General features: G+C 37.0%; 1 protein-coding gene across 4 annotated transcripts in view; it reads right to left on the minus strand.

The window, feature by feature from the left end:
* The window catches only part of DPY19L1 (dpy-19 like C-mannosyltransferase 1), a 97,419-nt gene that overhangs the window by 70,528 nt on the left and 7,651 nt on the right, over positions 1 to 19,240 (minus strand). For all 4 annotated transcript variants that reach the window (XM_043589241.1, XM_043589240.1, XM_043589239.1 and 1 more), the window contains exons 2-6: positions 8,595 to 8,619; positions 7,864 to 7,951; positions 4,210 to 4,347; positions 980 to 1,100; positions 62 to 155 (exon numbers count right to left, since the gene is read on the minus strand). In XM_043589241.1, the coding sequence (XP_043445176.1) occupies positions 62 to 155; positions 980 to 1,100; positions 4,210 to 4,347; positions 7,864 to 7,951; positions 8,595 to 8,619 (466 nt within the window). The remainder of the gene's footprint in view (positions 1 to 61; positions 156 to 979; positions 1,101 to 4,209; positions 4,348 to 7,863; positions 7,952 to 8,594; positions 8,620 to 19,240) is intronic.

The raw sequence follows: 19,240 nt of genomic DNA on the forward strand, positions 1-19,240 counted from the left end.
TTATTATTCTAGTACATAGTGTTATAATACATACCAAAATATTCTCGATGAATAGTCTTACCTTAAATATGTGCCATATATGAAGAATAATGCCATCATTAGTCCATTTAAAATAAAAATTACAGCCACATAAAAGCAAGCAGGATCTCCCAATCCTTTAAAAATAAAAAATAAAAAAAAACATATGTTCTAACTATAAATTACTCTGTGTGTCTGGCAATTTATATTAAAATGTGCTTATTTTGAAAATGGCACAGATATCTTCAATGGTTGCCTTGGTTCCCATAGGAACACATGACACTACTGCAGAACAGAGATGAGAACAGGGCAGTAGCTGTGATGGTTTTATTTTTTATTTTTATTTTTTAAAGTTATTCATTTACTTATTTATTTGTTTATTTATTGAGAGACAGACAGACAGAGAGAGACAGAGACAGAGACAAAGAGAGACAGAGAATCTCAAGCAGGCTCCAAGCCCAGCGTACAGCCCAAGGCGGGGCTTGATCACAGGACCCTGAGATCATGATGTAAGCTGAAGTCAGGAGTCAGACACCTCCCCGAGCTACCCAGGCGCTCCAACTGCCGTGGTTTTAAAACAGGGCTACAAATTCAGATACTCCTCCTTTCGAGGTATTGGGGAAGGGGAGGGTCTATGCTCATGCTTTTGAGTCTGGCTGGGCTTGTGACTGCTTTAACAGACGATGGCAGAGGCCATACTATGTGACTTCTAAGACTAGAAAAGGCCAAGCAGTATCCAACTTGGAGTCCATGAAAAGCCTGATTACCCTGAGGTACTATCCGGCTCAAAAGCCAAAGATGCACGGAAAAGGCATATGTAGGTGTTCCAACCGACAGCCCCAAATGAGCCCAGCCTCGCAGGGCAGAATGTAAGTGAAGCAGTCTCCAATTAATTCCAGTGTTCCCAAGCCATTTGAATCTAGCAGAAGCCTCTGACACAATATCACAGAAAGAACCTTGCCTTCACAGCTTTCAATAGGACTGAGTCCTTCTCCTCTGGTAACCGTCCAACATATCTTGGTTTGAAGACCAATCAAGTCCATTGTTTTGGTATAAATCCGGTACCAGCTGGCTAAGATTACCTATTTTTAAGAAAATAGAGGCATTTTTTTAGATTTTTAGAGAAAAGATATTATCATCAGCAGTTTCATTACTAGAATATTTTTGAGATATTTTGATAATTATTAAACCTTCCTTTCCTACACTTACCCACTTGGTTCCCTTTAAATTTAGTCAAGTAAACTTTACAATCCCCTACATAGATTCTTCATTAGCCAGGCTTCAACTGTTCACCCACACATAAGAATAAAATATAACATGAAACACGCAAGATTTATATTTTTCAAAAGCTATAAGATTCTACTAAGGAACATAAAAGAAGAGATGAACAAATAGATAGTTTGTCCTCTTGAATAGATCTAATTTCTCAAGATGTGACTTCTCCCTCAAATTAACTCATAAACATAAAACAATGCTAAGCAAAATCCCAAGTGTCTATCTAGAAGTGCTATGTGGCAATATAACAAGGAGAATAACCGAAGGGAATATTCTATCTAACAGATACTAAAACTTGCTACTTACAAAAATTAAACCAGTGTGATGCGGGAAGAAGAGCCAGACAGATCAAAGTAATCATGGCAGAGGCCTCGAGGAGTGTTACCATATCCTCCTCCAGGGCTGAGACACTCATTTCTTCAGGGGCTGGGAGTGTTGGTGGCTGACAGCTCCCACCAGAGTCCCACTCTGGGAACTACCCTCAACTGGAGGACAGTAAATTCATTATAGGTTACACCCTGACCCAAAGGCAACCCAAAGGCAACCCACAGGTAACTGGGCATTCAATACCAGACTAGTCAATAGGGAGGGATGTAAAGGCCAAGGACAACTCCCAGCAGGGCCATCTCAGTTCCAGAGCTCTGGGTGGGATTGCCTGAGCCTCTGTTGTGACTGCATCAGAGCCCAACTCCTCCAGCCTCAGCCAACTTCCTTCATCCCCTTTAGGTGTTGCCCCCAAGGGCACTCCTCTAGATACTTCCTATATGCAAATCTCCATCTGAAAGCCTGCTTTCCAGGACCTCAACCTAACCCAATAGAGAATACAAAGCCCCAAAACAGATGCAAGCATATACGTAGAATAATTCTGTATATAATAAAGAAAGCTACTTCAAATCAGTAGGGAGAAAGAGGATGGACCACTCATCAAAGTGTTAGGTTACACATGAGACCATTTTGAAAAAATATAAGGTTAGATTCCTATTCCAATACTGTGCAATAAAATAAATTCCAGAAATATTCAAAACATAAATGCCAAAAAAAATAATTAAAATAAAGAATGAAGATTTTTTTATAAATATGAAAAATCATAAATTTAAAAGATTAATAGGTATGCTACTTCTACACAGAAAAAATACATACATATCACACACAAAGTTAAAGGCAAACAAAAACCGGAGGAAAAGGTTTACCCAAATAGCCTGGTATTAACATCCAGAATATAATAAATGTACCCCTACAAAATTGCAATAGGAATATAGACAAAGGACATAAACCATTACTTTTATAAGTAAAAATGCATTTTTAATGTATAGCACCGAACGAAATACATATATACACACATATATAGCAATGAGAAAAATATATCATGTGATTTCAATTTTTTTGTCTACCAAATTGGCAGGGATTCAAGGAAACAAACATTTTCAAAAACACTGCCAGTGGTAATTTCGATTAGTATAACCTATCTAGAAAACATTTAAGCAACACATACCGAAGTCATTAAAGTATATATTTTGTTGAACCAAATAGTTCCACATCAACAAATTTATACTTTAAAAAACATAAGGACATGTATAGAAATTTAGCTTCAAGAATGCTCATGCCAGTATTAGACTATTTAAAAAATTGAAAACAGCCAAAATTTTCATAAAAGATGGACTAAATAAACAATGGGAGATTGGATATACAGCCACCAAAAATTATGTTGCAGAAGAAAAGATGACACAGGAAGATTGTTACAAATATCCTAAAAGACAAAAAGGACTTATAAAAGAATATTTGCTATGTGATCCCATTTCTGTAAAAATAAATGTATACACAGTTATAGAAAGTACTCATAAGCAGTACATTAGTAAAACAACACAGGGGTGCCTGGGTGCCTCAGCAGGTTAAGCTTCCAACTCTTGATTTCTGCTCAGGTCATGTTCTCACAATTCATGAGTTCAAGTCCTGCATTGGGATTTGTGCTAACAGTGTGGAGCCTGCTTGGGGTTGTCTCTCTCTCTCCCTCTCTATCTCTCTCTCTTTCTCTCTCTGCCCCTCCCATTCACTCTCTCTCTCTCTCTCAAAATAAATAAACTTAAAAAAACAAAACCAAAACCAAAACACTGGAACTTGGCGGTTTTTTGTCTCTACCTCCTCTATCTCTATCTCCTCATTAATCAATCAGCTAACTCACTGATCTGGATGGAGTTTGGGACTCCTCTCTCGTGGAATGGGAATAACGTGGAATGGGAATAACGGAGAGCCCTGCTAAGTCCTGGTACAGAGCCCAAGCTTGAGATCCCCAGAGGCCAAGGCCCCCACCGCGCTAGCCGGAGAACGTGCTGTCTAGCAGCTCAGGCAAGCTAAGAGGGGGGAGTCAGAGGGGCAGTGTGTTAACAGAGGAACCTCATATCAAGTCAAGGAGGATGTCACTGAGTCACATCTCAATTTAGCCCTGGAAAATGCTTAGGGATGTGTCAAATGAAGGCAGGGACAGTAAAAGGCCAAAAAAGTTACTGATATCATTGAGATCACCTCCTGGGTGGATCCGTCTTTCCCCTCCCCGCAAAAAGGGCATTCATTCAATTAAGTGAAGAATCCCAGACAGGGAAGAAACATTATTTGGCAAATGACATGTAATGGCACTCCCTTGCTATCATCTCTGTAAACACACCGAATCTAGATAGTTTTCAAATTTTCTAAACCATGAAATCATGACAGTTCCCATGAAACTGGCTAAAGCCCACCAAAATTAATAATAATTTTTTCATAGTTCTTTCCAAAAGAAGGTATATAATTTCTTTTTAAGTAGAAGATGAAATAGAATATATTGAACTATACCTTACATTTAGAATCAGCATTTAATGCAAGTAACACTTTAAAAAGTAAAAAAAAAAAAAAAAAAAAATCACAATTGAAAAAGTAACTTACCTCAGGGTAAAGATTGAACCTTTTTAATGTATTAATAACAAGGGGGTATTCAGTCAGCTTATCATTCATAATCATCCATACTCCATTCAAAAATGAGGGTGCTTCCACAATAGTCTTAAAGTAGGAATAATACAGTCCCTGAAACAAACATATGTTATAATAAAAAGCACATAATTACTATGCCTCTTATCAGCTTAAAAAAATACACTGTTTTTGAAAAATAAAGCAATCAGGCAAATAATAGCTTTCAGTTTCTGATCACTAATACAATCTTAGGTTACAAAAAAGAACTACATATGTTAGTATAACCTTGCCTTAATTAAAATAATTGAACTCAAAAAAATAAATTAAATAATTGAACACAAAATTTACTCAAAAATAGTTTTAGCATTTAAAAAGTAATATAACTCAGACAGCATACATAATCTAAGAAACCCCAGGTCCCATACTAATTTAATTGTTAGAAAAGGCTACCTTATGAACAGGGTGAGTGAGTGGTTTACTACAGAACATAAATTACCATGATCCAAGAAATCTTCCCTCAGCAAAAATGTTTCCCCCTTCCTGCTTATCTGATTCCCCAAAATTCTGCTATCAGTCATCTTTCCTCCAGATTTGCATGTATAAATGAAAATATATTAGGAAGGCTACATATTGATGTATTACATATCAATTATTACATTTAGATGCCAACCAGTTTTCCAGGCTGTTTTCTTTCCTTCCAGCTCAGAATACAGTAAGAACCCCATAGGACTGCGATCATGTGGGTCGGGGAGGACAGCAGTGGTACTCCCATTATGAGCAAATAGGACATATTAAGGTTGGAATAATACAAAGAACAAAAAATAAGCAAGTACTAGTACTTGCTCCCCTTGTGAGGGAGTATAAGTGGCAGTACGGGGCAAGACAGGAAACATACTGCATCTTCTATACAATTTTGCCTACAGCTGCCCTGGTGGCCAGGACACATCAGCTGTCAAATTCCATACTGGATTTAAAGCTCATAAATATGAAAGCAATTTGCATACCTGGATATTTATTGAAAACAACAACAAAAAAATGGTTCTTCCTACTATGGTATTTAGCTTTCATATCACTTTTTAAAAATATCTCCCACTGTAATGAGTTGAATAATATCCCCCAAAATTTCATACGCACTGGCACCTGTGAATGTGAACCTATTTGGAATAGGTTCCTTGAAGACATAATCAAATTAAAATGAGGACATCTAATAAGTGATATCCTTACAATGAGAGGGAAATTTAAACACAGAGACACAGGGGAAAATGGCTCGTGATGACAGAGGCAGAGCCTGGAGTGATGGCAATTCCAAAGCCGGCCAAGGAATGCCAAGGATTGCCGGAAACCAGGAGAAGCTAGGAAGAGGCAAGGAAGGACTGTCCCACAGAGCCTTCTGACAGAACGTGGCCCTGCCCACACTTTGACTTCACACTTCTAGCCTCCGAAACTCTGAGAATAAATCTCTGCTTTTAAGCCACCTGGTTTAGTGTACCCTTGTTATGTTAGCCGTAGAAACCTACTACAACCTATCTTGTTTTATAGGTTTGTTTTGGAATCATGTAAATATCTTACTAAATTACAAAACAAAAATTTTGTAAACCCCAAACATCAAAATAAAGGAATTAACTATCAAGTTGGAAGATTTCAAATAACTGTAAGATACAGTAATTCTACTGTACATCCCTAATGGAATATATCCTGAAGTCAAAAAGAAATGCAAGAAAATCTTAAAATGTTTTCAATAATCATATGTTTAATAATACCTTTGGTACTTTTGTTCCTCAAAAACAAGTAACTTGAAACCAAGATTCCTAAGCTAACAATAAAGATATAAATTTAATACAAAGTAAGTAAAAAAACTCATCCTAAATTTGCATTTTAAAATATGAATATAAGATCATAATTTCTCTTTAAAAAATTGTTTCTTAGTTCTGTTTACTAAAAAGGCTTAGACACAATGGCCAATCTAGTATCAAATACATCTGAACCCAGAACAACACAGGTTTGAACTACGCAGTTCCACTCAGATTTTTTTGGATAAATACAGTATATTTTCTCTTCCTTATGATTTTCTTAATAACATTTTCTTTTTTATAGCTTACTATATGGGAAGAATATAGTTTATAATACATGTAATACATGTTAATCAACTGTTCATGCTATTAGTAAGGCTTCCGGTAAACGGTAAGCTATTAATCATTAAATTTGGAAGGAGTCAAAAGTTATACGTGGATGTTTGACTGCACGGGGGTCAGGACCTCTAACCCCCTTGTTGTTCAAAGGTCAACTGTAATAGCAATAAACACCTCTAGCACCAAAACTGTGGTCTCTAACTACCACTTGCTACTGAAAGGAATTGGGGCTCCTTGGAAAACTGGATGACTCCAGGTCTGGAAAGGATACACCTAATAGTATCAGAAAGTATGAAAGCTATAGAGGATTAGCAAGGTCACATCAGAGGGACACAAAGTCAATGCAAGGACTCTCATTAGTTAAAGACAGTTTTACAAGTTTATAAAACATGTTAAAATTCATCAGCTCATAATGATTTATTCCAAAAGATGGAACTCCATCAGTTACCAGAAGAAAATGCTAGGAAACCAACTAATTTTTCTAGAAAGTAGTAAATAAAAAGAAAAACTCAAGCATTTATTTGTCTTACCTGTACAAAGCGTACACCAGAGAATATATAACTAAATAATAAATAAATAAATATTATGGGAAAATTCTTCTTTATAGAAGAATTACAGTTAACAAATGCAGGAAACAAATAATTAGAATAGATCATCAACATTTGGTAATCTTAATGAATTAACTGATCTAGGCTGATGGCTAGGCTATAATGGAAGGATCAACATGACAATATCTAAACCCACTGATCAATCTTGGCATCACAGAAAGTGAGACAACCAGATATGGTGTGCCTCTTTGTATGATACAGCAAATGTACACCCGCTTATGAAATATTCCTACCGAAACAAACAAACAAACAAAAAAAACAGACAAAAAGAACACCACTGAATCTTCAGTTATCAGGTCTCTCTCAATTATTCAGGAAACTTGGGGCAGTGGAACATAATAAATGACATGAATTACTGTGGGTAATTCTGTAAGATAAATAACCTGGATTCTACAACAAATAAGGAGCAGAACAACAAAAATCAGAAGTGGAATTTATAGATTAAAAGACAAGAGATACATCAACTAAAGCGCAATGTGTAGACATTGTCTGAATCCTAATTCAAGCCTACCAACACACCAACTGTAAAAAGGAAAAAAAAAAAAAAGCCAGTAGGTCACTTAAACACTGACTGACATTTGATAGTATTAAGCAATTGCTGTTTATCGTTTTCAAGTGCGCCAGAAGTATTGTGGGTAACAAAAAATTCCTCTTTTGAGATACATACGAAAGTATTTACAGACGAAATGATACGATGTCTGAGGCTTCCTTTAAAAAGAGATGGCTGTGTGGAGGTGAGGGAATGAAAGAAAGATGGCTGTGTCTCCAGGTGTTGAAGCCACAGGATGGGGCATGGGAGGTGTCTGCTCTTTCTACTTTGGAACATCTTTGAAAATTTCCCTGATAAAAAGCTTCAAGTTTTTAGATTCCTAAAATACCACATGAAAACGAACCATTTCAGTGCGAAAAGCCATCTCCCTTTCCAACGTTGAGAGGTGAGAAAAGTGGCGATCATTTTCAAAGAGGTGTGTTATATGGCTCCTGCAAAAACAAAAGAGTTAACAGAGCAGCAGTGTTGAACTTATGCTAAGTATTATTTTGAAAAGAAACCAAGAGCAAACATAAAAGAATCTAGAAATTTGCACATAATTTTGTAACGAAAGTCAAAGATAACGGTGTCCACATTTGTTTTTCCACTCTGTATGTCTTAACATTTCTACTAAAATTTCTATTAGAATACACATTCAAATTAGATTTTAAAATTAGAATGAACCAGAATAACAATATTTTAACCTACATACAATAAAACTATAAATGAACTATAAATGTCATTGGGTTCCCATTTCAGAAATATCTGATTAATGAAATTCATATTTCACTCTATCCAGAAGATTAAAAAAATTAATCTTCCTCTCAACATGAACACTATATTAACGTTAAGTGAAATAGAGCCTCAAATATAACCTCTTCAATAATGGATCTCTTTTTTTTATTAAAAAATTACATTATTCTGACCTCGATTTATCAATTAAACTACTTTTTCAAGCTATTGTGTTGCCTGTAGTAATTAATATATATATATTCATCCTTATCATACTGAAATTTTTTTCTTTATATATATGGGAAATAGCTTTGGTAAGTTGTAATGATCTGCATAAAATACATGAGAAGAAAACAATCTTACCAGTGCAACACTGCTGCAAAGGCAGCTGGAAGAAAAAAGAAATTTAAATTACTATGTTAGCATAAAGAAACGTGTTCACCTTATAGAAAAGCATTGCAAAAATAAGCAAGGTAAAATTTGGGACATAAAATGCTGGATTCTTAGCGATTGGGGAAAGAAGAGAGACTCTTTGGAAGAAACCCCAGGGCTATGCTTAAAATCCAACAGCCTGGATTACAAAAGAATTAGGCATGTATCTATAAATTTCATTCATTCACTCACTCAACAAAATGCAGGCCCTTTATTTGCCAAAAACTATCCAAGGAACCCTCACATGGAAACTTCCACAAACAGAACTGCCAGAGGAATAGAAACAACAGTAAGAAATAACTCAAGAATAAAGACATATGGTGACCTCAGGGCGCCGGACTGAGGATGAATAAAATAAGAAACTATCACTTATTGTATATTGCTGCAATATCTGGATTTTTATGATAAATTTTACTATTTTTTAAACAAATTTATCATGAAATATAGTAAAGAAGGAAGGAAGAGGGAGGGCTGTTGACACAAAACAAGCAAACATTTTAGAATCGCTAAAATAAGAGAGTTTTACGGGAGCCCAAGTTAGGACAGATGCCCAAGAAACATGCTCTTCACAGAGAAGTGCTTCAGAGAGTAAACAATTTTTACAAGGTTATATACTTTTTTACATCTTGTAAAAGCTCAAAAGATTACAGATTAGCATACAGGCAGCAAACATAAGTTTAATGTCAAGGAATGCAAGTAAGAGCAATGATCGATATCTTAAAGACAAGATGGTTTTCCTTAGGCTACTCATTTACAAAGCAGGTGTATAATGTAGGAGTGGTGGGCCATAAATCAGGCGTTTGTTTTAAACCAAGTTTATGTACAGTCATGCTGACTTAGAAAGAAATCTAAAATAACTTCCCTTATATCTCAGGCCTTTAGAGGTTTTTTGTTTTTGTTTTTTCTCTCATCAGGGCAGAAGGAAGAAAGAAAAGGTAAGGGAGAGAAAATAAGCTAATAATAAAATCAGTCTCATAGGAGAATCAATAGTTGCTTTCTGTCCAAGAACAAAAAACATATTAAGATGAATCCAAACGATACCAATTTTCTTATGCCACAAGATTCACCCTATTGCAGGCTTCTTATTAAATAACTACTAAGGGACTGAACTATGAAATACTCTTAGAAATGAAAACCAAACAGTCTAGATCTTATTGCCTTTTTCTTAAACAAGTATTTACATTTTTAAATATTAAAAAATGCATGTTACCTAGGAGATAGTAATGGTTATAAAAGACAGATTACTCCTTCTGGGTCACTAAAACTGCAAATATTTAACTAGGTTTGTCATTTGACATTTGTTATATATATTACTTGGATCTTCCAAAATTTTGATTTTTTCTTGTTGACAAATCTACCATCCATTTCTTTTTTGGCTTCTGCCTTCAAAGACTTCACCTCACCATACATAACACGATTTGGGCTTTATTTTCTCAATAATCTAACTATCATGTTCTGAATAAATCGTTCTCTCACTGAATGTAAATGCCATCTTTAATGTATGGAACACCTTACACCCTTCTACTTTGGGAATCCCTTTGAGATTGTAATTGGAGTTTCATTTCTAAATTAATTTGGAAAGAAGCTACACGGTGATGACATGAATCCATATGTATATACCCATAAACATAGTACATACCTTCAATTATTCAACTTGCTTTTCAATTGCCCTTGACAAAAATCCTATCGGTAGAATTAATATAGTAGTTACATAGTTGATTCATATTTCTTAAGTCTCCTTTGTGAGCTTAACATTTTTCTGCTAATATCCACGAAATCTTTTTTATTACACTTTACTGAATATTGTTAATGTACTTATTTTTGAAGTGTAATTATTTTGCCATGTATTTATTTTTGACTCGTACTAAATTATTAATTTTATTACCTTTTTTTGGTTTATATTCAACTCTCTATTTTGAACAATATTATTTAAAAATAATAATTTTGCGGGGCACCTGGGTGGCTCAGTCCATTAAGCATCTGACTTCCATTTGGGTCATGATCTCATGGTTCGTGGATTTGAGCCCCACTTCCCACTTCCAGCTCTGTGCTGACAGCTCAGAGCCTGGAGTCTGCTTCAGATTCAGTGTCTCCCTTTCTCTCTGCCCCTCCCCACTTGTGCTCTCTCTCAAAAATAAATGAACATTAAAAAAAATTTTTTTAATAATTTTGCTCATATTTTATAATTTTGCTGTTAGTATCTTCTTCCCACTTGACAATAATAATAGACTTCTGGAACAATACTAAGTAATTCTGGTAAAAGAGGGCATCCTGCCTTCTACTGACTTCACTGGCAGTGCATTTCACATCTGCTTCTAAATTAGCCTCTAACCTTCAGGACTCTGGAGTGATAAATAGGATTTCTCAAGGCAATCACCTCTCTACTTCCTCAGAATACCACAATTCTTCAGGAGAAGAACGGAAGGAAGGAAGGTACCAAGTGGCCTTTGGTGCCTTCCTCTAATTCAATCCCTGAAGCACTAAACTGTTCTTGGAATTTGGGGCATTTGAATGGAGCTCTTTCATAGCCCCCAGGGTCGATTCATAATATGCTCAGTGTTTTCAATTCCTTTGCTCCTTTCAATTTAGTAGTAATAATAATAAAGCAGCTGACATTTTCATTCTTATTACATGCCAGGTACTTTTGAAGTGCTTTACCTAAACCAACCCAGTAGATCCCCACAACTATCCCATAGGGTAGACACCAGTATTTCCCCACTATATAGTGAGAAACTGAGGCTCAGAGAACTGGAGGAACTTGACCAAGGAAACAAAGCAAGTAAACAGAGAAAGGGAAGTTGAAGACAAGAACTTTAACGTGAAAGCCATACACTGCCTGGCCTCTTGAGGAGGACTGGGGGGGCAAGGGTAAGACAAAAGCCGGGGCTTCCTTACCTTAAATTATCTTGCTCCCTTCTTTCTTTTTTTTTTTTCCTTAAGATAAAAGGGGTGGAAAGTTGCAATTTATCTATTGATATATGCAGCATACTTTACAGAAACTAGTAATTTTTACATAAAAATGTAGAGTTATGATTTAATTTATTCAAAATTGAAATAAGCTATGTGTGTGTATACATATATTTATATATATATACATTTTTTTTCATTTGAAAATGAAAGCCTCAGTAAGGCAGATACTGCCTTGTGAGCATATAATTTAAGCAGAAAGACATAAAATGACAAAAACTTCTGAAGGCACCCTTAAAGAGCTTTTCTTGCATTCTTGCCTACAGAAAAGATTATAAATGATTTTCTCTAAATTTAGTCCAGTGATCATCAACCCTGTCTATATAGTCTTTTGGGAGTGTCACAAAATTGATAATCCCTTTTTTTCCATTTTAATACACATGCTATTTTTTTTGTCATTCTAAGGTACTGTGGTGAATTTAGCATGTTTTTTTTTCTTTTAATCGGAACATTGAAAAAAACCCGAACTTCCAAAAATCCAAGCCGATTCCATAAGAAGAAAAGTGTTCAAGGAAAGGTTTGCTTTGTAATCTAATTCAAAAGATTGCAATCCTATGGCTGAGAATTCTGAAAGGCTCTTATGTTTTGCTGGAAGCACTTAAATTACCAACCCTCTGAAGCTAAATTGGACACTCCTTCCACTTTCTGATTAAAGAAATTCTGTACCAGATTATATGTCACATTATATCAATTTTCAGTTTCATGGGATTTGAGAGGCCTAGCCACTGAAAATTGTTCTTCTCCTGTTATTAGAATCTTGTTTAAACAAACTAGAATGTAACTCCCTGAGGGCAGAAACGATGTTTTACTGAGGTTTATACCACAGTACTTACAGGAAGCTGACCACATACTGGAGCACACAGCTCAAATGAAATGTTTGCTGAATTAATGGGTACAACTTGATATAATTAAAGGGGAAACGAAATCATCTAAATCATGTCCACATAATAAGGTTGAATGTACTCTGATTGATGGATACACACACATACACTTGTATGTAAGTAATAGATTTTTTTTTCCAAAAATTGAGTCCCCACTTACTTAGTGCAAATTTGACACCCCCACCAGCCTCCCTCTACAACCAGGCAGGTGCCTAAGCTTTTGGTTCCCCTCTCACCTGCAGCACAGCAGCAGGCAGCAGGGGAGGACGAGTGCCCCCAGGTGAGCAGGCGAGGTCCCAGAAGTCCACCCCAGCTCAGTTCCCTTTGACCCCTCTCCTTCTAGCCACAGCTCCCCAAGGTGGCCTTTGTTCTTTTCCTCTGGATTGCTCCACACCAGCAAGTCCAGTGTCTTGGGAAAACGGGGAGGGGACATCCCCTGTCCCCATCCCAATGCCTGGCCCACAGTGGTCAGCAGCAGCAGGGAGGGCAGGAGGAAAGGAAAAAGAAATGGGAGAAGGGGCTCTTCCATAGGTTCAGCTCAATCCTCCCTCAATGGCTCCTAAACCCTAATCCCTCTCTGCCTGGCACCCGGCCCCTGCCGGCCCTCACCTCCTCTCCCAGCCTCTTCCCTTCGCCCAAGTTGCCTCACCCCAGCAGATGACTCAGAAGTCCAGAACCCCTTTATGAATACACCCACCAACCCCCATCAGGATTGCTGCGAAGTAGAGCCCTGTGATCTGCATCTTTAAGATACTCAGCTGAGTCTTTTGCACTCTAATGCACAGTCCTTTCCTTTCCTTTTCCACCTCCTCAAGGTGTGAGAGCAAGAACCATGAAGCCAAGATGGGCTGCCTCTGCCTTTGCTCTCCTGTGCTAACCTGCAGGAGGCTCTCCTGCAGCCAACAGATATTTCTGATCCTGAATATATTATCCCATCCACGTTACATTGTCCCTTACATGTGTGTACTACGTAACTAGCATTTGACTTAAAACTCAGAGCTACCTTCACAAACTGTCTCATTTGATTCTCACACAGCAGTGGGAGTATTTATTCCTATTTTACAAATGAAAAACTAGGCCTTTAAGAGGTCATTTCCCCCAAAGGCACATAGCTGATAAATGGCAAGAATCACCTGGAGCCAGGGGTTCTAATTCCAAACCTCCCTTTCTTCCCACTGGGAAGGAGCTGCCTCCTCTCCCATTTGTGGGCATTTGCTGACCTCATCTTGTAACAATATTTATATGGAAAAATGTATTCTAAGACCATAATGACTTGCAAAATGTAATACAATTTATTCCTAAATTGAGGTTAATCCATACTTAAAGCATTCTAAAGAGTTTTAGCCTCCCTAACCCTCAAGTGACAAATGACATAAAAAAAGGTTAAGGATGCTCCCCTTAAATCTATTGGACAAGGTTTCCAAATCAACCTTGACAAGTTCTATACTCAATCCTTACTAATCATTTCTTATTGTTCTCAAGGGTCTGTTCAGAGTTTAAGTTTCTTTCCAGAAGGTAAAGCCACCAGTAAATAGTCTGTCTCCTTGTTCCACATCAACAATCCATCCTGGAGAATGAAGTCAATTTCGAAATGTACAGGTTTAAGCATCTCATCCCCTTGTCTGAAAAGTCTCATAACTCCCGAAGCCTCAAACCATGGAGCCCACACTCCGGTCTGTTTTCACTTGATTCCCACCACATGCCTTTCATGCGCGCTGCACTGGGCAACAGTCCCCTAAAATACCAAGTGTTTCATGATGCTATGCTTTTGCTTCTGTCTGTAAACTCCTACTTTATCCTTCAAATCACAGGAATTCAAATGTGGCATTTTGTGAAGCTGATCCTGCCATCCTAGCTAAAATACCTTTATTACAGCACCTAAATAGCTAGTCATGCACACGCCAGTTTCCTCTGCTAGAATGGAATGGCCTTGAAGCTGAGCTTGTGTTTAATTCCTCTTAATATCTACATGTCCTAGCATGACGCCTGGCACCTCACTGGGTTGAACTGTTAAATGACAATCACCATGTAAGAGAAATTAAAGAATGCACCCCATTAAATAAAAACCTAAATACCTAAAGACAATATCTAAGCATTCCAAACTGTTCAAAGGGTTCCCATTACATGAAGGCCTATATATTACAATAAAATTAATATATTGGAAGAAATCATATTTTCAGTCTATAGTACCTATAATGAAACAGAGGCCAGTTTCTGTGTAATCAAGTAACAAGTGAAAAGACATTTTGTAGAATCCAGTTTAAGAAAGAGAAGACAGTTGTTATACCATAAGCTCAGCTCCTGCCTTCTTTCTAGCACCTAGATTTTTGAGAATTATAAGTGCTTTAAAGTCAACAAGTATCTAAATGCCTACTAGATGCACAACACATTTTCCTAGAAACCAACAACACTAAAGAAATATTATCTAACATCAGGGGCACCTGGGTGGCTCAGTGGGTTAAGCATCTGACTTCAGCTCAGGTCATGATCTTAGTCTGTGAGTTCGAGCCCCCATGTCAGGCTCTGTGCTGACAGCTCAGAGCCTGGAGCCTGCTTCAGATTCTATGTCTCCCTCTCTCTCTGCCCCTCTCCCTGCTCGCGCTCTGTCTCTCTCTCAAAATAAAATAAAGACATAAAAAAATTTTTTTAAAGAAACATTATCCAACATCAAAAATAAAATATTTGAGAGATATGATTTAGGTACACACGCAATATAATGAGAGAACATATTAGGCACTCAACAAAGGGCACAAAGTCTACAAACTGTAAAAAAAAATCTGAGAAGGCAGATCAGTAATGACTTTCTCAGGGCAAGGTCTATCAAAGGGGGGTGGGAGGGAGGGACAGGGCTCAGGACAGGAGTACAACTTAGGTAGGGATTTCTGGTGGACAGCCAGAAAAGAAGACAGCTACAGTAAAGCTGTAGGTGGACTGGGCTCGAACATGAAAAAGAAGTTCCATCACTGATACATAGTACAGAACACAAATTATAATGGCAATAACAAGACAATATTCACTGAGGGCCCACTCACTATATGTATAGTGTGTCAGGCTCTCAGAGCTCCACTGAACACCAGGAAAGGAGTTTGACAAAGCTTCTCAGCCAATGGGGCCTGGAGTGCTAAGGATGGCAGCACCAGAGTCCCGGGGGGCCAGTAACCTCCAGGTTTTGAAGAGAGCACTCACCCACCCCACGCCACACAAATATTATCATTTCCTACGTGTGCCATGACATGAAAAAGGTTGGAAAGCACTGAGCCACTAAAGAAAAGAGAGTTTCAGAGAATCTATCCTAATACAGTAATATGAAGTCACAGTGGTCTAAACCCTGGGATTGCATTAGAATCATCCCTGGCACTAAATAAAACTGGAGATACTTGAGTATTAATCCAGAACCCCTAAATCTGAAACTCTAGGGATTTTTTTTTTTTAATTCACAAGGGATTCTGATGTACAGTCAAGGCTAATTATCACTGGCACAAAAATGACTGGAACAGAGTGTAGGTAGTTGTCCACAAAATGTAACCTGAGAAATGGTTCTCTGTATTCCAAGTGCCCTCCAGCAGTAATTGTATCACGTGAGAGCTCCCTAGAAATGCAGACTCTCAGGTCCCATCCCAGAATCCCGGGCTCCAAATCTACATTTTAACAAGACCCCTCAGATGACTTGTAAACACTTTTAAGGACAATGTGTCAACACTGACAGCACAGTGGAGTCACCTGGGAGGTTTGAATGTGCTAGGTTTGGCACTGGGGGTGATTCTAATATGCAACTAGGATTGAAAATATTAACCTAGGAGGGGCATGTTAAGATTACATTCTCAAAGACCCTAATTCAATCTCTCTCACTTGCGGGGCTTGGAAATCTACACTTTTAGCAATTTTTATTAGGAAAAGGCAAATATTAATTCAAATGATACTCTGATAGAAAAACTGTCAAAATCCTGATAGCAGAAAACAATGATTAAGAAAGGGAAAGAACTAAAATTGAAAATAAAATCCTTTTTTTTAACCTCTCTTGGCAAGAACGTCACTCCTAAAAAGAAAGAGTCCCTGGATTTTATATGACTTATAAGTTATTTAGTCTAAGTCTCATTTTTCCCAGATGTTAATAAGTGGTTTTTACTTGGTTATCTCTATTCCTCACACTTAATGACCTCATATAGCCACAACAATTACCACTAATACATCGGACTTCACATTCTCCAAGTTGCTTCCCTGGTTATTTTCTGTTTTTGTTTTCATCTTCCTGCTCCCCAAACTAGAAGTCTTTGTAGGTTTGGTCCTTTTATTGTTTTCTTCTTTGAATGGAGAAAAAAAGGAATGCACTCAATGTATTAATAGAGATACTCAGTCTTAAGAACCAGGACCCCTTTAAAATTCAGGCATGATTTGAAGACACTACTAGTAAGATCTAGAATTCAGTGATCTATGTGATGATGGCTGCAAGGCTGACTTTAGATTATTTGAATCTCCTACATATATTTGGCATTGAGCAAAACAGTACATTACAACAGGAAAAAATTAGGAGGCTCTCAATTACAATGACAATGTCTAACATCTGTTTATCAGTTGCAGATTACAAAACACTTTCACACATTAAGGGAAAAGAACCAGGAGTCCTTATGAGTCAAATATGGCTCTTATCTTCCCATGAGGTGCAAGGTCACATGACTGGGATGCACCAAGGCCTGGAGGAAAAGTCTGGATTTTGGGACTCTGGCCACTGATGTCCTTGTGACTGGAAGCTCAGGCATGAAAATGTTTAATAAGCACATTTAACCAAAAGAATGCATTCAAATGTGGGAGGAGATGCTCTAGAAATAATACAAAAATCAAGGACAAAGGCTTATTTTAAGGTGAATATATGAAAACAGAGCACAGAAAATATATATCACCATCTTCAAAGAGAATATAATTAGGCTATTCTAAACAGAGAAATATACAAAATAAATGTTCACGTCTTTAAATATTTACATATATACATATATTAAAGTAGGGAATACTTAATAGAACAATTACCCAGCATATGGGCTTTTACAGCAATCAATTCTAACTTCCTTTAAAAATCTTATTCTCAGATAATATGAATACAAATATTTCTAACTCAGTTACCTACGTTAATCATTTTCATAAAGTAACTTTCTCCTTATTGAAAAAAGGCATTTCAGTGTTTTAGGTAGCTAAATAAATACAGACCCAAAATAATATGCTAGCCCATTTAATGTTTCTGAGCAATCATAGAAAAACTGTTAAAACTTTAGTAAACCTAATGTGAAAAGTGTAGATGCTGCATCTCTTCATTACAGGGGGAAAGAAAACCCACACGTGCACAATATAAACCCAGACCCATCACACGAAGCAAAAGATTTTAGCAAGTTTATTAATCAATAAGCCATCCCAATCTTTAGATTATAGATTCCATCCCCCAAACTGCAAACTGCCCTTGGATATCACAAAGTGTACTTTATTCTTTAAATGGTTAAGAAAACCACGATACCACTGATTACTACTCTGTTTTTATACTAATGCCAAACACCCAACCAACACAATAAAAAATAATCCACAATTTAATCATCTTCAAAAATAGTTAAGCACAAACAAAATGGAAACTAACAAGTTGACCATAAGGATAGAAGAGAGTGACTCCCCCAAATAAGCAGAAGCCAGCAAAGAGTGTTTTTGCCAAAAGAGTTATCAGGTCATTTTCCCATTAATGTATCTTTGACAGCTACCTTAAACTATAGATCTGAAACCTACAATTTGACAGATGTGCTTAACAAACCAAGAGACCTTAACTTCAATCTCAAACTTCCCCCTGTGAACTCACTAATGATGTCAGGCCATTCACCTGGCCTACTTTACTTTCTTCACATGTAAAATTCCAGTAACCAACCTTTCAGTCTGGATTTCTTATGATATTTCCATGGAGATCAAAGAGGACAAAAGAATGAGAAATGAGGTCTTATTAAAAAAAAAAAACCTTTAAATGTGGTGGAAAACAGTAGCACTGTGCCAGTTATATAAGTACTTTATGATGATTATTAAAATGTGGAGGGGGCGCCTGGGTGGTTCAGTCAGGTAAGCATCTAACTTTGACTCAGGTCATGATCTCACTGTTCATGAGTTTGAGCTCCACATCAGGCTCTGTGCTGGCAGGTCAGAGCCTGAAGCCTGCTTAGGATTCTCTCTCTCTCTCTCTCTCTCTCTCTCTCTCTCTCTCTCTCTGTCCCTCCCCCACTTGTACTGTCTCTCCCTCTCAAAAATAAATAAAACATTAAAAAAAATTTTTTAATGTGGAGAAAAGATTCTGAGATTTGACAATAGCAGCACTGAAAAGCTGCATTACAAAAAACTAGTGATTACTGTTAGGAACTAATAGACAAATTCAACACAGAGCAATAGCATTTTGGGCAAATTTGAGTTGAGTTGTATAAAAATAATGACTAAAGCCTCACTCTTCTGAATTACAACAATCTCAAGTTAAAAATTTGTCAAAGTAAGTGGCCAAGTAATTTATAAACTTTGTTTAAGATATAGTTGGTACTACTGTAAACTAGAAGATAAAATCACCCCATCCTTAGTTAGTACAATGAATCACACTGAACTCCTGTGATTTTGGTGACTAGGTTATTAACATTTGCTGCAAGAAGTTAAAATTACAAAATACTGTCCAAGCGTTGATCATGTGTAGTGACAGTAGTGAAAAACATACCTGACAATCGGTTA

Source organism: Prionailurus bengalensis, chromosome A2 (genome assembly GCF_016509475.1).
Source record: "Prionailurus bengalensis isolate Pbe53 chromosome A2, Fcat_Pben_1.1_paternal_pri, whole genome shotgun sequence".
In the NCBI taxonomy this organism is placed as follows: domain Eukaryota; kingdom Metazoa; phylum Chordata; class Mammalia; order Carnivora; family Felidae; genus Prionailurus; species Prionailurus bengalensis.